General features: G+C 51.8%; 1 protein-coding gene across 1 annotated transcript; it reads right to left on the bottom strand.

Moving 5' to 3' along the window:
- Positions 1–887: 887 nt before the first annotated feature.
- On the bottom strand, positions 888–18,727 carry LOC143221542 (visual system homeobox 2-like). Its single transcript, XM_076446964.1, has 6 exons — positions 18,724–18,727; positions 18,405–18,494; positions 17,248–17,378; positions 1,690–1,864; positions 1,204–1,455; positions 888–1,051 (listed from the first exon to the last, which is right to left on the bottom strand). The coding sequence occupies exons 1-6, from the start codon at positions 18,725–18,727 to the stop codon at positions 888–890; spliced, it is 816 nt and encodes a 271-aa protein (XP_076303079.1).
- Positions 18,728–21,588: the final 2,861 nt, after the last annotated feature.

The raw sequence follows: 21,588 nt of genomic DNA, 5'->3' as shown, positions 1-21,588 counted from the left end.
AACGCGATCACGATGCAGCACACACGCGCGTCGCCGTACATATGTATATATTTATACTCGCACTATTTAAAGCGGCTATAACTGGTAATTAGTGGTTGGCCTGCCACTTGGCGCCGATTCACCTGCGGCTCGCTCGCGCTACCTGCCGCGCGAGTTACTCGCGGCGAGTGTGAGACGCTGGAACGCGGAGACGAGAGGCAGTTTCGAGGCGTGCCCTCGAGGAACGCAGCGAATCGCGAGAACGAGCCGTTGTCGACGGGTGGAAGCGAGCTTTGTCACACCGCGATCGATGATTCGTCATTGTAGTTGGCCGTCCATAGGCCACCGTTTCGTTGAATGAGGACCGACTCGAAGTAATTCTCGTTGTTCGTCCCCTCGGCGATCGACGCATCCTCGGTTGTCGTCGATTCGCTCGAAGGTGAGACGCGAAACGCGAGAATTGCGTAGGCCCAGCGCGATATCGATCGCCGCTTCGATCATTCGGCCTGATCATAACGATCGCTTGGTAATCCGCACGATTCGTATTCGTATTCGTAATTCGTATTCGTTGTGTATACACGTGCTTGTCGTATGCGTCGTCTGTACATCCCTCGTATAAGTAGTTGCCGATAGACGTTTACCCTGATTCGTCGAAATTAGACTCGGTAATGATATCTCGCGGAGGTTCCGCGACTCGGAGCAGAGACGAAGAAGAATTTTTGCGTCGAGCGATTAGCGAGATCGCTGGGGCGACCCGCTGGCGAAGCTGCTGTCTTCCCTGAAACTTAATCGCGAGGACAGGTCGCGAAATTCCTCGCTTAAACTTCGAACGAGGCTGTTCTCTAAGGTATTGAACGTCTTCTATGTTAGTTTCGATGATTCGTGGAAGGAAGGTGTCGAAACGGTGATTAAACAGAGGCGTGAAGCGTGCTCGACTGCGGGCCTGCAGGGTAGGAGGTGCTGGTAGGCACAGCCGTGGGTTGTAGACTCAACTGCAGCTGATGCTGCTGCGCTTTCGCCCTCAAACAGGCGATGCTTTCGTTTCTCAGCTGCTCCGTGTCCTGAACCATTCCTGAGAAACAAAAGATCATCGCGACGTTAATCGCGCTTCCGACATCGGTCAGGCCGCTACATTCCTCCCTTCCGCTCTACCTTCTACCTTCCTACCGAGAATAAACGCGATTCGCGTCACCTAGCTATCGTATAGAATTGGTAGGTTATTACCTGTCGACGACGAAGGCCCCATGCCGTCCTGACTTTCCTGTCCACTCTCGGAGCTGGTCGGTCCACCTTGATGATGATTATGATGAGGGCTGCTTCCGCTTCCATTGTGATCGTTTCCGCTGTCCTCTCCGCCAGACTTGAGATGCTCCGCTGCTTCGATTGACTTCCGGTGCATCCCTGCGGGGCCACAGTCAATCAGTTCTTGATTATTTTCGATATCTTGACTAAAGCTGCTCGTCTTAGATGATTGAGCTGACAGAGACGAACAGAAAAACAAAGTCGAGACTTATATATTTTCTGCGAGGGCGGGGCATAGTTCATTAAGCATTGCTCGCTACTTCGGACAAAGCTATTCTATCTCTATCTCTACTCTCTCTCACTCTCTCTCTCTTTCTCCCTTTGAAATTCTAACACCGTCCGCCAAGTTAGCAAAACTTAATGCGTTCGTATGTTGATAAGCGTAGGAAAATTTTGGAGAATTCTCACCTAGCAACCATGGCGCCACCGACTCGTTTTCCTTGGCACTTTTCAGTATGGTCTCTGGAAGCGGTAGAGAGTGTCGCACCATCGCCCCGTATAGGCCATACTCCGCCATTATGGTACTTCTGCCCCAACACTTCTCCGTTTTGCGCCATTTTGCTCTCCGGTTTTGGAACCAGACCTGAAACAACGAATTCGCGACACTTGTCAATCTTGTTGGTCGATCGAGTCGCTACTCGAGTCGGATGCAACGGCACGGAAGAGCGAACGCGTCCATTGGAAACTAGGACTAATCGCGAAAGTCGGATGGAGCGGAAGATTTATTATTAGCAGCCCATTACCGGTAGTAACGGGGTACTGGGCAAATCCGAGAGAACGTTACCGACCATACTTTGAGGCTCACTTGTCCGTTTAATGGCCGTCGTCTGCTAATTGGAGTACTATGAACGCAACGTGCGATCAGTTTCATGCGTGCGGTTCCACGCTAGTTGCTAGTTAACTATTCCGCTTAAACGATCAACTGGCAGTTCGTTATCCTGTTTTTCGCGGTCCGGCGTCCCGTTAGGCTACTTGTTAACGATTCTGATCATCGGACCACCTACGGAGGAGTCGCGTGTCGTCTCCTCCGGTCACGCTCGCATCCCCGCACGAGTTTCAACTTTAACGAGCTCGATATCCGCCAAGTTTCCCGCGTTACCCTCCCCCAGGACCGAGGAAACTAATAGTAACGGAGAAATTAGTAATCGCGATATCCAGGCTGCTACTTCCATTCGCCGCGAATCGCGTTCGTATTTGTTGCCCGTTTAAATCGTCCAACAGTTTCGTCCAAAATTATTCTCCCCGTTTTCCTCGTAATTATTCGATATCGTTTCGCGTTTGCAACTCGAGCCAGCGTTTCCGAGCACCGGATATCAGTCGGTGATATCGAACAAGTGGAAAACGATATCGCTGTGCGGACGCCGGTGGCTCGTTATTTATACGCGAAATATCCTTCGGACTTTGGTTCGCGTCCCGTCTCGATACCGAATCCAGCGAAACAATTACTCGATCGTTTAGTTGGGAAGAATCGCGCGTCTCTGGCGTGACTGTGAAACTGTCGTTAAAAGAACACCAAGGAAAACTCGATTCTCATTCCCGTGGAAGTCGAGGGGCGAACAATTGTGTCGGCGAGGACGAGATCGATCCGTCAGGAGCAATCTTGTCCGTAGTCGCGATCGGTAGACGGGATCGTCGGAGGATGTTATTTAAAAAGGTCTGTGCACACGCATCATTTGCGAAACGCGTGTACGAGGCAGACGCACGTGGGGGTGGTCTGGCCTGGGCCGGAGGCCAGGGCGTGTACCAATTTGTAGCAACAATGCTAAAGTCACCGGCAGAATTGGAACGTAATTCGAATGAATGGGAACGCGTTGCCCTGTCAATTTGCCCTGCCACCCCGAAATTATCTTCCGCCTAGGTTTGAACAAGCTGGCCGGCCTTTTTCCCGCGACCCACCCCCTACAGGCGCGCGAAAAATACTCATGCAAATGTTGCCCAGTTCTACGGCAAAGGACGCTTTTGTTTCGCCGATAAGGAGAGGAAACGGTTGGTCCTTTCCGAGCTTAATCCGCCCACCCCTTTGGCTTTTCCCCGACGAGTTTCGCGCTAATTCCACGACGGAAACGCGCCCCCGGCGACACCTGTGACATTTTTTCATTTCATCCGTTGGAAATGTTTGACACCGGCTTGCGGCCGATCGATCGGGACGAGACTGTTTCGCGATTCAGAGCCGGCAGCCGCGTAATCGGACGTAATAGTCCGTCATTGCGGAATGACGAAGGCGGAAAAGCAGAGAAGGCGCAGGAACGAAAGGGATTAAGGCTGTGTGGCGGAAATGGTAATGGTCGCGTGGAACGAGAGAATCTCGTAGAAAAGCTCTCGTTGATCGGGGGGACAGCCGTTCTATTCGCTGACGCGTAAATGACTCTACCGATCGTAAAGTTGTTATTCGATTTCCAAGTGACTTTACGACCGCGATTGCGTCCAATGAAGATAACCGGCCCGTTCTCGCGACCGTTCTCGAATCCGATTTAAACGCACAGCTCGACCGGTTCGTACGAGTACCTACCCCCTGTCTTGGGGATCCTTCTTGGACTTGCGTTACAGCGCAAACAGTACTACCCAGCGTGGAATAAACCACGGAGAAGTTGGGTTCGGACAAGGATGATGGACGTTGGATGAAAAAGCAGTGGGAAGGCGAATTTACGCGTACTTATGTAGGACGTAAAACGGGAGGCGTAAAAGAGCGGGTTGGAAAAGTTGGGGAAAGTTGTAGCGGAGAGCGAGAGAGTGGGTGGCGAACGAGTGGTCGTTGGGAGGTTCGGGAGGCGAAATCGCGTACCGGGATTATCCTTTGGCATCCTGGAATAGCTTACCAAGAGACAAAGACGGAGACATCGAAGTACGTTGGCAGAATGGATGTACCGGCGGAGGCAGAGTGGCCGGGGGTTGGGGCCTGCATTGCAGAAGCAGCGGTAGCAGCAACGGCAACGAGGAGGAAGAGGATCCTTTATGGCGTGGCATTCGTCGACTCGAAGGAGCGAGAACTCCAGCGGTGGGCTTCTCGCCTTCCTCCCCTCCCACCCGCCGCCTCCTCCTTCCCATTCTCTGGCCCGCCACCCCCTTTATTGGCACACCCGGTATAATAAGGAGCGAGTTTGTATTTAGTCGGCCATGCGCAGTGCTGGCTGTTGGCGTATCATCGATCAGACCGGCGACTGACTATTGGACCAAAACAAGAGGATGAGAATGGGAATGGGAATAAAGAGAGAGGGACGGCCGATATATAAAGTGCGAGGGGGCGAGCGAGGGGTCGGGAGGGAAGGATGGCAACGGAGAGAGAGAGATTGCGAGAGAGCGGGAGAGAGGGAGGAGAGGAGCAGCAGCGAGCGGAGCAAGGGAAGCAGACGCGGCGCGCGATACCGGGACGGAGAGAAGGACATCGATAGGAAGATCGAGGGAAAGACTCGGAGCGAGTACTACCAGCGGCGTCTAAGTTAAGACGGGTTAGTGTTGGTACAGAGGAGATACGAGGCGAAGCAAAGAGAGGGTGATGTCGGGGGGTTTCACGGAGGTAGGAGAAGAGGGACCCGCGGTAACTCGCTATGGATTACCAATACAGCGATACAGGATACACGGTCGCGGAGTCAGGGATAGCCAACGATCAGACGAAAGAGAGTAAGCGAACGGGGGCGAACGGGGGGCGAAGGAGGCGGCGGAGTAGGTGGAGATGAACCAGAGGAAGAGAGAGAAGAGCGAGAAGAGGTTCGGCGAGATGGTAGGGGAGTATCGAGGTGGAGAAGGGAGGGAGAGACACCGATAGAGAGAACAAGTCGACGGCACCCACCTGCCTGCTTCTTGCTGCAACACTCGAGCTCGATGCCAGCACGATGTATTGAAACTGAGGCTGAAGAGTTGCCGTCAGGTACTAGCAGGACGAGGGTCCTCGAAGGTCTACCTAACCGAAAGCTTTTTGATTTTCCGCCGTGAAGAGAGGCAGCCAGGCAGCCAGGAATACCACGCACGATAGAAGAACGGGTGGCAAGACGGAAGGAGAGAGAGAGAGAGATCGAGGGAGTGGGAGCAGAGGGGGAAAAGCGGTGAAAGGGAGAAGCGAAATTGCCAACAAAACAGGAGAAAACGAGACCGTTATTTTTCTCTCAGGAGCACGGTCCGCATTGTTTTTCGCGATTCGAGCATTCGTGTCCGATGGACGAGATAAGAAGACCGCGATCTATCGGCGAATGGTTTCCACCTCGGAATCGTCGCCGCCCGCTAACACCTATACACCGCCGTACAAGCTGATACTGTCCCAAGGATAATTGGAGATCTCGTTACTCCCCACCGGTAACATCAATTTACGATCGACCGATAATGAGATATCGAGTTCTGGTTCTCCCTCTTTCGCCACGCCGCCGCGCACCGCCGCGCACCCGCCGCACACCCGACGTCCCACGCGAACCCCTGCTCCACGCCCGCATCGTCAAAGCTTCAGCCGATCCCGCCACGTATTAGATCCCCGTTACGTGCTTATTAAACGCTTTCTTTCCTCCGTCTTCTTTCTCCCGTCCTCCAACCTCGTCGCGTTCCCGCCGCGCTTCCATCGCGCTTCGAAAGACGATCGCGTTTCGACTTTGCGAGTGATCCTCGAGACACGAGTGTCATCGCGATCGCGACGGCTTTATTTCTAGCGCGAGCGAAACGGGGATTGCTCGTCCACGAGCGACGGGGGGCACCGGTGACCGTGACCAGCGATAAATCCTCGTTTGGAATCTCGCTCCGCGGAAAATTCGTACGGATCATTTGACGCGACGCGGGATGATGGACGGCGCGAATAACGGCTCTCCGGGTTCCCACAAGGGGCAACCCGGGGAGCCGGTAAGCCAATTAATCTCTTCCAATAAGTAACGCGTGCGGTGGACCTGCGAAGTCGCATTAACCCCCGAAAAACGGATCGGTTGTTTGCGGCATAATGCGCGAACGAGGATGTCGGACGGTGCCGAGCCGGTTGGTCATCGGCCGGCAAATAGTTAGGTTAGCCGGGAGCATGGGGTTCGGGGATAGACCCCATGCTGCGAAGTGGCACGCGCCGGAACATCATTAGGTGGGACACTTGCCGGACGAAGGAGCATTGGAAGGGTGCGGAAGCTTAATCGCGACTTGGCCTCGACGAGCGAAAAGGATCTCGAAACACGGGGAATTAATATCGACTGGATCTCGTTCACCACCGACCACCCAGCATCGCTGAAATAATTGGCAATTTCCATCGGTCACGGTGGTGCTCGCGACAAATTTTTCCATTTCGCGTACCAGGGGTTACCTCCGGATCCATCGTTCTCCCGGTACACTCCGTTATCCCGAGTTAATTCTCCAGATTAATTCGATTTCCCTCGATAGCGGGCATCGATTAGTCGATTATCCGAGAATCACCTGATTGGGGTGATCGATTCCGTGCAACAGGAAACCCGATCAAGTCGTTACGCTAACCAAACGTTATTATCCGAGTCTTATTGGACGTGGTTTACATCTAGCAAACGGGTATTAACGCGCACTGCAATCCCCGTGTCCTCTGTGTTTAACCGCGCGGCCACTCGCTAAGCAAACCGGTCGATTCCACCGAACGAAAAGGCATCTCTGAATCTCGGATCGATTCGGAAACCTTTGATTTTTCTCGAAGCGATTCTCGCGTTGATTCGGGACAACAAGGCGACGAGGAGAATTGCCGCATCGCGAATGGTCGTTAAGACGCGATGCATCTTTGTGTCATCTTTCGACACACAGAGAGACGCGTTTCCTCTTCCCCTGTCTCGCTACAATTTTCACCACGCAGACTCCGGGTTTCGATAGCGTTTCATCGGCGACGAGGGCGTGGCGAAACTTCGGCCCATGCTTCTAACTTAATTCGGTTAGTCGAGATTTATATCCGCATCCAGCGGTATCCCCTGGCTGGCGTCCGCCCCGCTTCAGCTCCCGGTGCGCCCTCGGGATCCACGGCGTTCGCCACCCGCGCCACCCGCACCACCCACTCCCTCCAGATTTCACCGCCGCGCAATGGGGTTTATTAGAATTTATAAGCGGTACCGTTGACAATCCCGCTACGCCCAAATTGCTAGATATTCCGCGAGCCCGATTTCGGCCGCGCACAGACCCTTATTTATTTGCCAGCCGGCGCGAGCGCCGCACCAGGGAAATTCGAGATGCGCGTTATTGGTCAATTTTTGGGGTGGAACGCGGCCAACCGGAATTCATCGCTTTGTTTGCCCTCGGTTTTACGAGCTCCGACCGGCCTCCTTTCCTTTCGGAGAATCATCCAGCTAAGAAACTGTCCGGTGCGCACGGTCGTTCGCTAAATTCTCGTCTGACGCGTGAATATCCCCGTGATTTGTGCGCGTCTTCGAGTTGCCGAGACTCGACGAATTCTTACGCAGTCCTTGATTTCTTCTTCGTCTTGGAGCATACGAGATAAACGCGATAGCATCGGGAACCGAGTTTCTCTGTTTGGGGGTTTGTCTATTCGCGCGAAGGAGGGTGAAACGCCACGCTGGTCGGTATCCGTGTAGACGCGCAAAAGTCAAAGGGCTCGTCTCACCCTTGATCGGTGAAGATCGTTTAATCGGACGATGAGCGATAGAAAATTCATGAGCTCGAAGTCGTCACCGCGGCCGCAACCCTATTAGGAGGGTTGCACGCAGGCACCATGGGCTATTGGATCGGAAGGTCGGCGATGGTTTTATGAGCGAACGATCGGTCGCTTCTTACGACAGGATTAGGACCCCGTCCCCCGACGGGAATTGTTGCCCGCTGAATCACGCGCGACGATCCTATAATTCCGCTTTAATTCCATTCATCGACAATTATGCGAACGACACGGGGAGAGAGAGAGAGAGAGGGCGAAAAGGCAGAACGGACCGTGTTTAAATGCCGAAGCGGCGGCGGTGTTCAACGGGACGAATCTTTTTTCCCGATTGGTTCGCGATCAATTGATTTGGGAAAAACATTGTGCCCCCGACACTGTTGCAGAACGTTGGAATTGTCACGTAATCGCGCGCCATTATACGCAAAAACGCTGGCATTCTAAAAAGCGGCCGCGCGAAATTACGCGTTCCATTGAGTTCGCGTATTTTCCCGTCGTTTCACGATTTACGATTACCGGTGCGTTGAAAATTCCTTTTGATTAGTACGATTCGTGTTTTTACCCGCGGCCTTATTCTCCATAGGTTCAGCCCCGAATTCACCCGGGGTCGGCTCGCTTTTAAAACCACAGAGACAATCGCACCCGGCCGATTCTTCTTTATCGAATTAATTTCCCGTCAAATCGCCGTTAAAATATAATTTTCCGATCGGAGAGCGAGGCTCGCCGCGAGTGTTCGTTACGGGCATCGCGGGGATTAAAGCCTGGCGGGTGTTGCACCGGGAAAAATTTCTCCGATAAAATCGTAGGTGGAATCGGGCGTTGGGTCAGCCCGGGCCTAGCAGCGCGGAAAACTCCTTTTGATCAGGACGGTTTTCGGGGGAAAAACTTATTTATCGCAATGGCGCGACGCGGAACCGAGGTTTCCAGCCCTCTGCCCCGGAAGGCAGAGGGTGATCCGTTTTCAGAGAGAGGTATGCATGCACATAGAGAGAGAGAGCGGTGAGACGGTGCGACGAAGGGGCAGAAAGCGGGTGAAAGGGGGGAAAGGAAGAAAGATAGCAAGAGGAAAAAGAGAAAGCCTCTTTGCAAGGTTATATTTTTGTGAAACGTACTCGTGGCTCCGCCACAAAGGTCGTTCCTCGCCATCTTCGTGCCGGCGTTGCCGCGGCTCGCGGCTCGAAACGAAAAGCCGAGAAAGCTCGTTGGATTTTAGACGCAATCAATTTAGCCACCGCCTTTGTGCGTGTCGCGTGCGTGCCCGCCCGGCCGGTGTTAGTGTGCGTCGCCCTGCGCCTGTGTCCGTCTACGTAAAGCTCATCCGAGGACACTGCGCTCTCGAGTATTTAATGCGTTCGTAGCTTTGTAACCCCTCCGGCCTGCGCCGCACACACGTCCCGCGACACCCTTCTCTGCCTAGCCTTTCCTCGCCAGTGTGCGCCTGCATCGCTTTCCTCTCGCGTTCGTGACCATCGAAAAGACAAAATCAATAATTGGGCAGGGGCCAGCCTCGAAATTTCCTACCCGTCGATTTTCTACCCGGGGCCTATATGCGTAATCACGCCTCGATCCACCGCCGAGTATGCGAAACTCCGCTTCGAGGGCCGAGTCCGGCTGTGCTTGCAAACCCGGGGAAATTTAATTAAGTCCCTAGCCCCGCCGCCGCGATTCCTCCTTTCTATGGAATTTATAGCCTGTCGGTTTATTCGATTCTTGCACCAGCAATCGAGAGGAGGTTGCTATCAATTCGATACGGTACATACCAACCCGTAGTTTCCCAGCAGATCTCTCGTTCTTCGCGTTTCCCCACTCGTCCACGGAGATTCGTATTCCCGGGTCGTCTTCCAACGCGTGAATTTTGAAAGTTCCGTATCGAGAGAAACGAAATCGTTGGTTAGCGCGGATTATGTAATTTCAGACGGAATCGTTGCCGATGGATCGCGGTTGAGTTTCCAGGTACGACAGGAAAAAGAGAAGAAAAAAAAGAAAAAGATTTTCATAATCCGTTAACGATGGTCCGACGCGAAAATATTTATTTTACCCAGCCGAGAAGAGCTAATTTCCGAGCCGAGCTCTGTTTACACAGCGTTAGCGCGGCCTTTAGAACGTGTTAACGTCTTCTCTAGGTGCTCGAACTGGAGTCCTTCTCGGTCCTTTATCCAGGATATCCACCTGTCATGTCCCGTCCGTGAGGAAGAATTGAATTTTTCAGAAAACACACCGAGCCGGCCGATCGTTTCTCCTTTCGGTCGAAATAACAGACAGCCTTTCATCGCGAGACGGATAATTTCGATCGGCCAGCTGGTAATCGGTCCGAAAGACAAACAGATTTCGAAGAAAGGAGAAATTAATTCTTCGTTGAGAAAGAATGCCGAAGATAGGCGGAAAGGAGGAGAAGGAGGAGTGGGAAAATGAGACGCGGAGGAGAGAAGGTATACGCGATCGCAGGCTAGGATACGATAGACTGGATGGAAGTAGAAGCGGAATCGGAATTACCATAAATTCGCCGTGGAAATGGTAATACCACGGGACGATTTACGTCAAGTTACGAGGTTGGTCGCCTATTAAACATAAGCACGAGTAGGAAGACTCGTCCGGTGAAAATTCGCGGGTCATTTGAGCCGTTTCCGCGTCATTACGCTTTCTTAGCTCGGCTTCTTTGCGGGAGGACGAGAGCCACGGTGGACGGAGACAGCCCCGAAGAGAGATCGAAGTAGAGCGGAAGAGGGTTGAAGAAGAACGAGCCCGCCGGGGGTGGAGAACGTAACTCGATTCCTCGTTACTTTCTTCTCCTCGCGCGGTAGATTATATCCTCGAAACGAGCCAAACTTTCAGCCCTCTCTCTCTCTCTCTTTCTCTCTCTCTCTTCCCTTTTCTTCCTGTTCATCGGTCTAAACGAGCAAACGGGTCTAGGACCCTCGAATCGGCCTATTTCATTCGCTGGGAACTAGCAAGGCGACGCGAGGCGACGCGACGCGAGGCATCGCGCGCGCCTTCACCGACCACGTCTTCACCGACCACGCGTTATTGTCGCGAGCCATTTTGGTAGCGGCCGAGAGGGAGACGAACGTTTTGTTCTTGTCGCCTGGTAATGCGCCACTCTCGCGGTAAATTGTCCACGGGAACGAGTGGATTAAAAATGAAAATTCCTAATGTCCGGGGGATTATGCTTCATTTCAGCGATTACTTCCTCCTCGAATCACGCACTTAATTTTCCGCTTGTCCTTGCGGTTATTCTTGTCAGACGTTTCCAAATCGTTTCTCATTCGGAACCGCTGTCTTCCCGATCTCGCCTGTTTTTCATTTACTCTCGTTCCCCGTTCATCTCTCTTCTCTTCTCTCTTTCTTCTCTCGTTCTCTCTTTTCCTCGACCGATCGAACGAGTAATTCGAGGTGTATTTAAATAGAAGCTATCAGGGGGCGATTATTGCCCGGAAAGTAATCGAAAGGAGGAAGCTTCGGAGGAATACTTGACACTATTCGGAAAGCGGAAGATCCAAAGTTACCGAGGCAGCTTTATTTTCCATTCCATCGCTGCCAGTTGTTCCACTCGTCTTGGCGTCGAGAGAAAAGAACCTTCCGTTTACAGCTGGGTCAATCTTCCACATAATTCAGTAGGAAGAACGAACGGTTCCTCGAGGAAACATTGGAGGAAAGCAATCGAAGAATCGAGGATCTTTGTCGTGCGAGATCGAATTCGAACGAGCCTCTTAACTCGGCTTTACGGACGATGCTTTACGCTACCGGCGTTCCACTTTCAAGCCCCTCGAAGGGAACGCCATTTTGTTGGGCCCAACGAGTTATTCTTCCGGGATCACCGACGCGGCAACTCGCGTATTAATGAACGAGTTGCCGAGAAATACTCCTACCGAAATACTTATTCTCTTCTTCCTCGCTGCAACATTTTCTACACGAAAACCCTCCGCGAAAACTCTCCGCGAAACATTTTAGTCCGACGCGCGTCATCGTTGGGAATTATATTCCGCGGGAAAGTGGAAAAAAATGGGAAATAATTTTCCCGAGACGAGTCGAGCAGGTAAAACTCGAGCTGTCGAGCGGTGATCGCGCTGGATCATCTCGCGCGGATTTCTAAGCTACGCGGCGCGATTCCGATTCCACGAAGCAGCGGTTCCGAGCCGTAATTACGGGACGGTGAAGTGTATCGAGGAGAAGAGCGGAGAATGATCGTGCACGATCGAAAGGAAATGTCGAAGACTCGCGGTCTCGGTCGCGCGGGCCCTACCTGGCAGCCCGTTCTAACGAATCCTCAATGGCGCCTCGGCTGAAACGGGGACTGACAATGGGGCCCTGTTGTCAGGAAGGGGGCTTCCTTCAGAGGAACCTTTGTCAAAGAACGTACGTGGAAGCCGGCTGAGAACCCTCTAGAGTGCTCCGTGGATGACTTGCGTCTCCTGAGCCGTTCCTCGCTACTCCAAGTCAATTTTTTTCTCCGCCAGTCGGCTTTCCACTCCTCTCGCAGCGGCTCGCAGCGGCTCGAAGCAGCTCGAAGCGGCTCGAAGCAGCTCGCAGCAGCGCGATTGTGCCAGCCACGTCAAAATTCTTCGCTAATGGGCCGCTTATGGCTGGATACGCGTGTTGTTTTTTCGAACGAGCCCGTGGGAGTCTCGGGCCTCATTACCCGGATAACTTCAACCGGGAAACGTCTGTCCGCGCGAGAGAGACGACTCCTTTTCCTCGGACCCTCTCGAGATGGTACCCCGTTATACACGCCCGTTCCAATCTCCTTGGTAAATTAAAATCGAACGCGAGGCGCGATTTATTAAACGCTCGCACGCGTAGCGTCGCTGGAATTAAACGGTAATTGAACGGTGATTCGTGGTGTCATTTTGTCGAAAACACTTCGCAAGGTGGGACCCCCGTTCAGCGTCCGCGTATATGTATATATATCGATCAGGCTGAAAGGACGTGTGGCGAGGCAGCCTGTAATTTTCGCACCCCCATAAGAAGCCGTAACCCTCCGGCCACCGAAATTACGTCCGTTTGTGCGCGATTCTGCGCGCCAATCAGTCGCAGCCTCATTCCGAACACGAGAGCGATCGCGATAACGAGTAGTCAAGTCGATCGGTCTTTCCTCCTCCTCTATGGGGGTGAATTTCGAAACCAGTCACTCCCTTCAACCTCCTTTCTTACGCGAACGCTCCTTTTTATCTCGCAATTTTACCCGGTATTTCCAACCGTATCGGCAGAGCCTCCTTGAACCACCACTCGTAGAGTCCATACTCACCCGAACGATTAATCTCGAAATAATTTCTTTTTCGCGTCGCGCGAAAGGAACATTGGCGAATGGAAAAACGAGGAGGATGATTTCGAGGAAAGCGCGAGAGTTCCTTTTTTTTCCGCGCAGGAAGGATGCATTTAAAGCGTGACCGCTTTGACAGGAAACGCGTCGCACGGAATCTGTGGCAGGAACTCGCAATTATACGGCCGCATGCGTGAATCGTATGCACAATTACGCGAACAGCCGGAACGGAGGTCTGCCGAAGACATTTCGATTAACTTCACCGCGGGAGCGTTCCGGTTTTTCTTTCTTCTGGTTGTCAGCGTTGCGAAAGTTACGCGAAATAACGCGACGAATCGCGACGAATCGGAGGGTATAGCACGGCCGATTATCAAGGTCCTTTCCGATACGCGGAAACATTATCGGAGGATGCCATGGAAGTTGTTGAAAACGTTGGCGTATATTAAAATCTCGGTGTATTTGGAGGAACCGGGCATTGTCCCCGGAATGAATACCATGGAAAAAGTCTTGGAAGTTTCTCATTTCGCGGCGAAGAGAAGAGGAGGAAATGCTCCTAGCGTTTTCCCGTTCTTCAAAGAAGATGCTGCCCTTTTTTCTCCTATATCTCTTTGTCCCGGTTCGAAATGAGAAAGCCTCTCGATACCGAAAAATCAAGCGACGTCTGGTCGTCAAAGAAAACGCCTCTTTTCCTCTGCATTTTCCCGATGGGTCAGCCTCGTCTCAGTCGCTACAGAGAATTCCAAGGAACCAGGCCCGTGCATACGCAAGAATCCTCCTGCCCGATGAGACGCGTATTTCTACCCTGACATCGGCTTGCATCCGATTCAACCAGCATTACTAATTAATTTGTTCGACCAGCCTCGGTTTAACCGAAGCCGTCCATTTCATCGGGCAATACTCGAACGCGCGAAACCTGACAGCCGGTGCATTGTCGAAACGTCCAACGGACGTGATAATTTCGTTTGATAGCGGAAGCAGTCCCTTCCGGTCTTCTCTTCCTTTCGACGTTAACGGTCGTTACCGTTCCATCGAATGGCTGGCCTCTCGAAATTTTACCAAGCGCCATTCCCTCTGCCAAAGCAGAGAACGGGTGCGTTCGTTCGTTGGAAGAATTTTCTCTCTCTCTCTCTCTCTCTTAAAAATCCTGTTTCGAGGCGGTTGCTCGGTCGGCGTGGTAGAATAAATTTCCGCGGAAACTAGTTGGCATTTACTCGAGGGAGGAACACGCTGGCCGAGGACATGGAGTGGCAGAAATGGCCCTAATCGATATGAAAACTGGCCGGCGCGGTGGTGTTGTTGGCGTGGTTTGGCGACACGCGTCGGCGTGCGCGCACGCACGCACGCACGGTGGCGCGCGAGAAAGGAAAAGAGACGCGGGACAAAGGGCCCGGAGAGAGGAGCTACAAAGAAATTAGGAAAGAAATAGGGGGTCGGAGTGGTCGCGGAACAGGCAGAAACAGAGCAAGGGACGAAGAAACTCGATGGAGACGCGCGCTAGATCGAGAAGCGGAAGGAAATTCACGCGGCAACGAATCGGAAAGAGAAAGAGAGAGAGAGGGAGGGAGAGGGGGAGGGAGAGGAATGGGTGCGTAGGACGCGTGGGAGGAGGCGTAGGGGTGAAGGTAGAGTGAAAGAAGAGGTAGAGAAAAGACGAAGAAAGCCGGCACTCCCACACAAAAATATCACCGTTAACGATTACCAACCCCTCTTTTCGTCCCGCGCGCTCGTTATATTGTGTCCCCGCCGCGCGCGCAAATTTAGAAACAAAAGACGGGTGGAAGGCGCGGCCTGATTGGCCGACCGGTCCGCGACTCGTCTCTCTGATTGGCCCGCGGGACCGCACCCATCCTGCAATGGCCGCTTTGTCGTTTCACGGCGCCGTTACTCTCTCTTTCTCTCTCTCTCTCCCTCTCTCCCTCTCCCACTCGCTCTCCCTCGCTCTCCTCCCTCTCTCTCTCCCTCTCTCTCTTTCTCTCTCTCTCTCTCTCTGTATACGCGCCTGCACGCTTCAGCCGCGAAGCTTCAACAACCCCGTGAATCGCGACTCGACTGTACCTACCTACCTACCTACCTACCCACCCCTTTCCCTCGTACCTCTTTTTACTCGCCCTCTCTTTCTCGTAATCTTCCTCCCCTTCTCCCTCTCTCTCACTCTCTCTATCTTCTCCTCCTACTTCGTCTTCCTCTCTCGCTCACTCTCTCTCTCTTTCTCCCACGGTCTGTCTCTCTCTTTACCTTACCAATGCATCCTCGTCGCGCTTTACCCCAGTCGTTTCTTTTCTACCTCTGGTGTCATCTCCTCTAGCGGTTCCTTTGCCACCTTTGTTGCGCGGACCACTGCCACCCTTCAGCCTCTAACCTTCGTCACCCTGGTCCCTCGAATTATATCAAAATATATTCAACGTCTGGTGCATGTGCGCGTGCTGGTCATTTATGCACGGACACGCGTGAACGCGGTAGCGCGCGCGTAGGTACACCCACGTGCCGAATAGCATCGGCCTAGAGGATCCTAATCCTTTCTTCCTTTAGTCCTACACCTTTCTCTCTGTCCTCCTGGCTACTCGCTGCCGTTTGTCCCTCGCGTCCTGTCGAAAGGAGACAGCGGAGGACGCGAGGAGAAGGAGAGAGGAGGAGGAGGCGATGGAAGGACGCGCGTAGGGGTAAATGGCGTTAGGAGGAAAAGGGAGGAGGAAGAGGAAGAGGGAGAGAAAGGGAAGTTTGTCCCGGGTCCGCCATGCGGAAACCTATCTCAGCCTGGTACTCGACGAGTCCGCGGTAACTAACCGTCAGCCCGGGAAAATTCTCCCTTTTATAGTCGCGCCTTTTGGACTTGCCATTCTCCACCCCCGACAACCAGCCACCGCTGCACCCCTTACCACTTTCATTCGCGACTGTTCTTTCGCCGCTTTATGCACGCTGTCGATAATTCCGCGCGATATCGCCGCGGCATCGAACGAGCTGCCATTTGCGATCGGATAAACAGCCGGCCGAGGCGTCGCCTATTATCTCCGCAACCGGGCTTTCCTAATTTCCGCCGAGAGGGTGGAGAGGCCGGCTATCGTTTCGCGATTCGCGATACGCAGGGTGGTGCGTTTTCGATGGGAAAGCCGGTAATCGCTACGGCCGAGGCGGATCTGTCGAATCATCGGGAGTAGACAGCATCTCGGTTACATCGTTACCCGGATAACGTATGAATCTGCGTAATTAATTGCGTGGTAATTTATAGAAATGTAACTAACACCGAACCACTCGCTAATTGACGATGAATCTCTTTGACGAACGAACGCGAGTGAAATTTGTTTGCAAAGTTGTCCTCGTTGTTATCACTCTGATGCCGAATTTTCCGCGATAAAACGACGCGCGTAGTAATTGCATGAAAACGTATTGGAGCTTTATATTTCCACTGATTATACCGTATAATCGTCACGAGCAGCGCGTTAAATTTTCCAAGAGCGTGTTACGTTGTTAATTTCCGTTAATGAACAAAATTATCGCCAAAGCGGATTGTGGTTTTAATAGCGAATTACAGTGGAAATTTTGCCGGCGCTGAACGCGATCGCGGGACTACGATCCGACGAAAAACCCGGTCTAGGGATTTACCGTTCTTTGTGCAATTGGCGCGAACGGTAACCGAGATGAATTGCATTGTGTGTCAATTTAATAGGTAAATTATGAAAACGACGCGCACAAGAAGCATTGTTACCGCGTCGAAAGCGACCACTTTCAATTTACACCTTGTAATTCGCGCGATTCCCGCGATTCACGCGATTCGCCGCTGAAAATGGCACCCTTTAATCACACCTGCAACCCGATTTTCTTTCCCTTCTCTCTCTCTCTCTCTCTCTCACTCTCTCTGTCGCACCGTTGCGATTTCTATATCCGTGTTAATTAATTCGATTAATCCTCGATGATAAGTGTTTCTGTTTTTGGATTATTTACGACGTCGGAGTGGTTAAGAGGAAGGAAAAGTTAGCGGCTGCGGCCTTTGATGAAGTCGAGCACGTTCCGGAGAATCTACGCGACGAAACTCGATAGCCCTGAGTCGCGAATTTCACGAGGAAACGGTACGGTATCGAAGCCGTCCGATTCCTGGGTCAGAAGGTCGGATTTCATAGGTCTTTTGATTTTCGCTCACCTGTATCCTGTCTTCGGGCAGATCGGTTCGAAGGCTGAGCATCTCGCGAGCATACACGTCCGGATAATGGGCTTCCTTGAAGGCTGCCTCCAGCTCCTCCAGCTGCTGTGACGTGAAGATCGTCCTGGAGCAACAACCGTATGAACCTAGTTATATGCCATTACAGCTTTTCCCTTAAAGCTAGCATACGCTCGATGGTGAAGGGGGAAAAGAAGCGTGACGCAGAAAACGAATTCGGAATTTCGTTAATGGAAAAATGTTAGAACGAGTCAACGATGGTCGAACGGGCGACGAAAAACAATTTAGTCGATGGGCAAAGTCGAAGCAAGATTAAATTCTATAGATGTTGCCGAAACGAATTTCGAGCAAATCAATCGGCGCGAATCTATCTTTTTAATCCAGCTGTGCGCGGAATTTAAAGCGGATTTCATAAATTTTACAATGAAACATTCGAGCTGGGAGAAATTTTAATTTGCGCATGTTCAATTTGCGAATATAATAATTCTTCATTCAGCCGGTCCGCGACCGATTCGCAGCGTCAATTTTTAATCTTTCTGCCGAATGGTGGCCGCGTTATACGCGGCAACGCGTATCCTTACGTTCGCCATGTAACTCGAACGTTTCAATGGAATCGATTTCTACCGACAAATATATCCTTTAACGATCAATTTGAGCCGGAATTCGTCCATCCGGTATACAATTATCGCGGAACGGTGATTGCATTCGGGTTGTCTGTCACTTCAAAATAGCTGAAAACTCATTATCGGGGGTGGTGGGACTCGTCGATTACACGATGAAAAGTCTAAAATGATATATTCGTTGGGAATAAATTTATCATTATCGGTGAACGAAAATGAGTGAAACGCGAACGATTGTCTCGCAGGCCTGGGGATAATCAAGCGAAAATACGGAAGAATAGCTCTGAGCGTTGCGTCGAAAATTTTGCCAGTGGTTATTAATTATTCACGCGTATTTCTATCGCGCTGATTTCACGTTACGCTCCAATCAAAATTTTTACGCAGCGCGCCAGACAGAATTAATGGCGGCGCGCTGTCGCGGAAACGTGGAAAAGGACGGGCACGGCGAAAAATTCGATGCAACCGAAACGCCGCGACTAAACATTTTCACGCGCCGAAACTTTGCCTCAGACACTCACCTATGACGACGCTTCTTCTTCTTCTTTTTGCTGAAACCGGAGAGACCGTCGACCGTGAAGTCCTTCCCTGATTCTATATTGTGCCCGACACCTGTAACAAGATCGTTAAATTTATTAAGTTTCAGCAAAATGCACGGACAACGCGCTCGCCGACATTTCAAAGCCGACGATGTTGCACGATTAAGCCAGCCTAGATTAAATAACCCGGCATAATTCGAAGCTGTATCTACTTTCTTCAAAAAATCATCATTAACGCGTGTACCGATAATCCATCCGATCCGAATTGCAGCGGTGCGCCCGCACGTCCAGGATCAAATTACCCATTATACCCGATTTGCCAATAAATCGAGAGACCACGCGTGTTCCCTGCAAATTCTACCCGCAACGAGTATTCTACGAGTCAACGCGTCCCTTCTTCGATTTCCCTTCGTTAATCCGTTCGTTAACCGGTAATGGCGACGGGGAAGGATAACGCGAGGTAAAATGTCAAATTGTCCGTGTTTCGCAGCGGCGTGGCGAAATGTCGCGAGGAAATCGGGTAAAAAGCAGCGCGCGTTTGATGATAATTCAGAAAAGTCGGGTGGCCGGTGACGACGCGTCGTCGGTGGTAGATCAAAACGCAGGAAACAGGGTCTCGTAGCAACCCAAATTCGCGTAACATTTTCGTCGTTCGTTCTCATGTTCCAATTTTCCACCCCTTTGAAGCATCGGCACGCAGCTAAGAAGCACGTAATGCGATTCTATTTTTCCATTTATCGCCTGCCTCTTTGCCCGGTCTGCTCGCCGCGTTGCATTTAAACCATTATCCGCCACTCGGTTCGGAGAAAAAAGAAACGCGATTAACAGGGACCGAGGCGTACACGCGTGTTTCGATCGGAAAAACTCGCGGAGATCGGAACGTAATTTCCTCGCGCGATATCGACTGTCGCAGCGCGGACTTGACACTCGATATTCCGGCAAAATACCCGGTAAATTTATTACCGATAACGGAATTTCGAATGGTTCGATGGAACGGCCCCTGGCGGGGGGGCGGGGAGGCGAGCGAAAATTGGGAGGAAAAGGGAAAAAAGGACGGGGGAAATAAAAAAAAAAGAGGAAAAAAGAAAAGAGAAAAAATAGAAAGAGTGACGAGAGGAGCGGAGGGGAAAAAAATGTCGGGGAAACGGTACGCTGTCCAGTAGTAGCTAGTAGCGCGCGGATTTTCATCTCAAAAATCCAGGTTCCCCAATTAGGGAGTAGCTAACAGCGCGTGCGCGCGCACGCCAGCGATACAGAGGAGGAAAAAAACATTTTCCCTTCTTTTTACGCGTTTTTTCTTCCTTTAAACACACTGCTCGTGACTCGACAGCTCGTGCGTGCTTTGCAGGGTAAATGGCAATTTTCTACGGGCAGGAGAGGCAGGAAATTAGAAAGGTTGGTCGAGATGGCAAGCGGATAGGACCCATGGCCCGAAAATAATTATCAATTATAAATTAATTTCGAATTAACGAGCGAAAACCGGCTGCGTGGCGCGCGCCGCTCCACAATGAAACCCTCTCCCCGGGGCTAACTCGTTACTACAGTTGTTGCTGCTGCTGCCAGAGCCGCTGGTGACGCTACTACTGCCAGCTAATTAACTATTAATTAAGAGCTTAATTCCAATTATACGTGTTCTTCGACTAATTGGACCCACGAAACACATCGCTGACGTCACACCGCTACACGGATACGATTACTTCGGCCTGTCGTCCTATTTCTTTCCACCGAATTATTTCCATCCACGCCTCCGCGCTTTCTCGTTAATAGCCTCGCGCTTTTCCACCATCGCGGCCGACGCGTGCACGCGTGTTTCACGCGCGATTCGCGATTTTGTTGGGTCGTGCGCGTTGTAACAACGGTGGCGGTTCGTCGGCGAAAGAGACAGCGAACCGAGGGGAAAAAACCGTTCCTTTGAGATTTCCTAGGCGAGAATTTCGAATACCACGGGAGAAAGGTTCCGTGGTATTCGCGGAAAAGAAACGGATAATGGCCCGATGACTGCTCTTTGATATCCATTGTGAAATCCTTTGCCGGCTTTGTGCCGATATTTCATTGCTCTAATAATCTTGGACACAAATGTACCGGCTGAAGTTGACACCCGAGAATCGCGTTGGAGGGATTGTTAGGCGCCGCGCGGAAAATAAAGTCCTTCGCTTAGGCGGAAATAGAAACGCGACCAAAGCTAGTTTCCGAACGCGCGAGCACAGAGAAAGCCGCGGAAGTCTGAGTAGGAGAAAGCGAAAGAGAGGGACTCGGAGGAATTTTGAGTCGAACAGTATCGTGCCGCGCGCGCGACATACAACACACGGTATGCGAAAATAGCGGAGGCTGCTTTTAAAAACTATTGTTAATCCTTCCTTTTTCACCCCGCCGACGCGTTTCGTTCCCTTTCTCTCGCTCGCGCTGCATTTCACCGCTTTTTCAAAACGCTTGCCCAAAGTCAAACGAGGGAATAGCTTTATAATCATTGGCGAAGCTCGCTGAAAAGGGGAAAAAAGACGCGAGAAATGAAAAGCGTATCGTTCCTCGCTCCAAAGCGCATTGTGCCGCATTTGCGACGTTGTTTCGCCGAAAGAATTTCTCTCCCGGCCTGTCATCGGACCATCACCTAATTACCCCGACACCAGTCTATCTCCTCCTACGATTTTCGAATCTCCGAGCTCGCGGATATTCCCGGTTGGTAGTTATTTAACGGAAACTATCGTGGAGGCGGTTCTGGTCTGGACGCACGGTCGAGGCGGGAAGGAAAGTATTCCTGCCGGGTCGTCGCGAAGACCAAGAACTTAATGAGGAAGCGTCGGGCGCATTCAGTCGATTCAAGCAAATTTCTCGCGTGCCGGCTTAATTTTATCCAACATTTCTTCCTCGCGCATACACGCGCGCCTCTCTATACCGTTCACAGCCGCTTTTTCCCAGTCGAGCTCCGAATAAATTTTCCTCTATTTACCCTATCGATCTGACACACCGGAAGGCTACCGAGGAACACCGAGGAGCGCGAGAATGGATAATTAGGATCGCGTTGTCCGCCGCGCGATGATCGAAGAGGTTCGAACGAGAACGGCGAAGAGGCGAGAACCTATGGCGGGGAGATTTAATCGCGAAACGCGAGCGAGTCGAAGGGAAAAGAAATGTTGGAGGCTCGACCGCGAGCAACTCAAGACACCGCC

The sequence above is a fragment of the Lasioglossum baleicum genome, unplaced genomic scaffold (assembly GCF_051020765.1).
Source record: "Lasioglossum baleicum unplaced genomic scaffold, iyLasBale1 scaffold2636, whole genome shotgun sequence".
NCBI classification, from domain to species: domain Eukaryota; kingdom Metazoa; phylum Arthropoda; class Insecta; order Hymenoptera; family Halictidae; genus Lasioglossum; species Lasioglossum baleicum.
Note: the sequence above shows the minus strand (reverse complement) of the source record. Positions and strands in the feature narration are given on the sequence as shown.

Coding starts and splice junctions, on each gene's coding strand:
- LOC143221542 (XM_076446964.1), bottom strand. Junction 17,379..18,404: donor GAAGAAGAAGCGTCGTCATA/GGTGAGTGTCTG, acceptor CATACGGTTGTT/GCTCCAGGACGATCTTCACG. Junction 1,456..1,689: donor GGTGGCGCCATGGTTGCTAG/GTGAGAATTCTC, acceptor CGTCTCTGTCAG/CTCAATCATCTAAGACGAGC.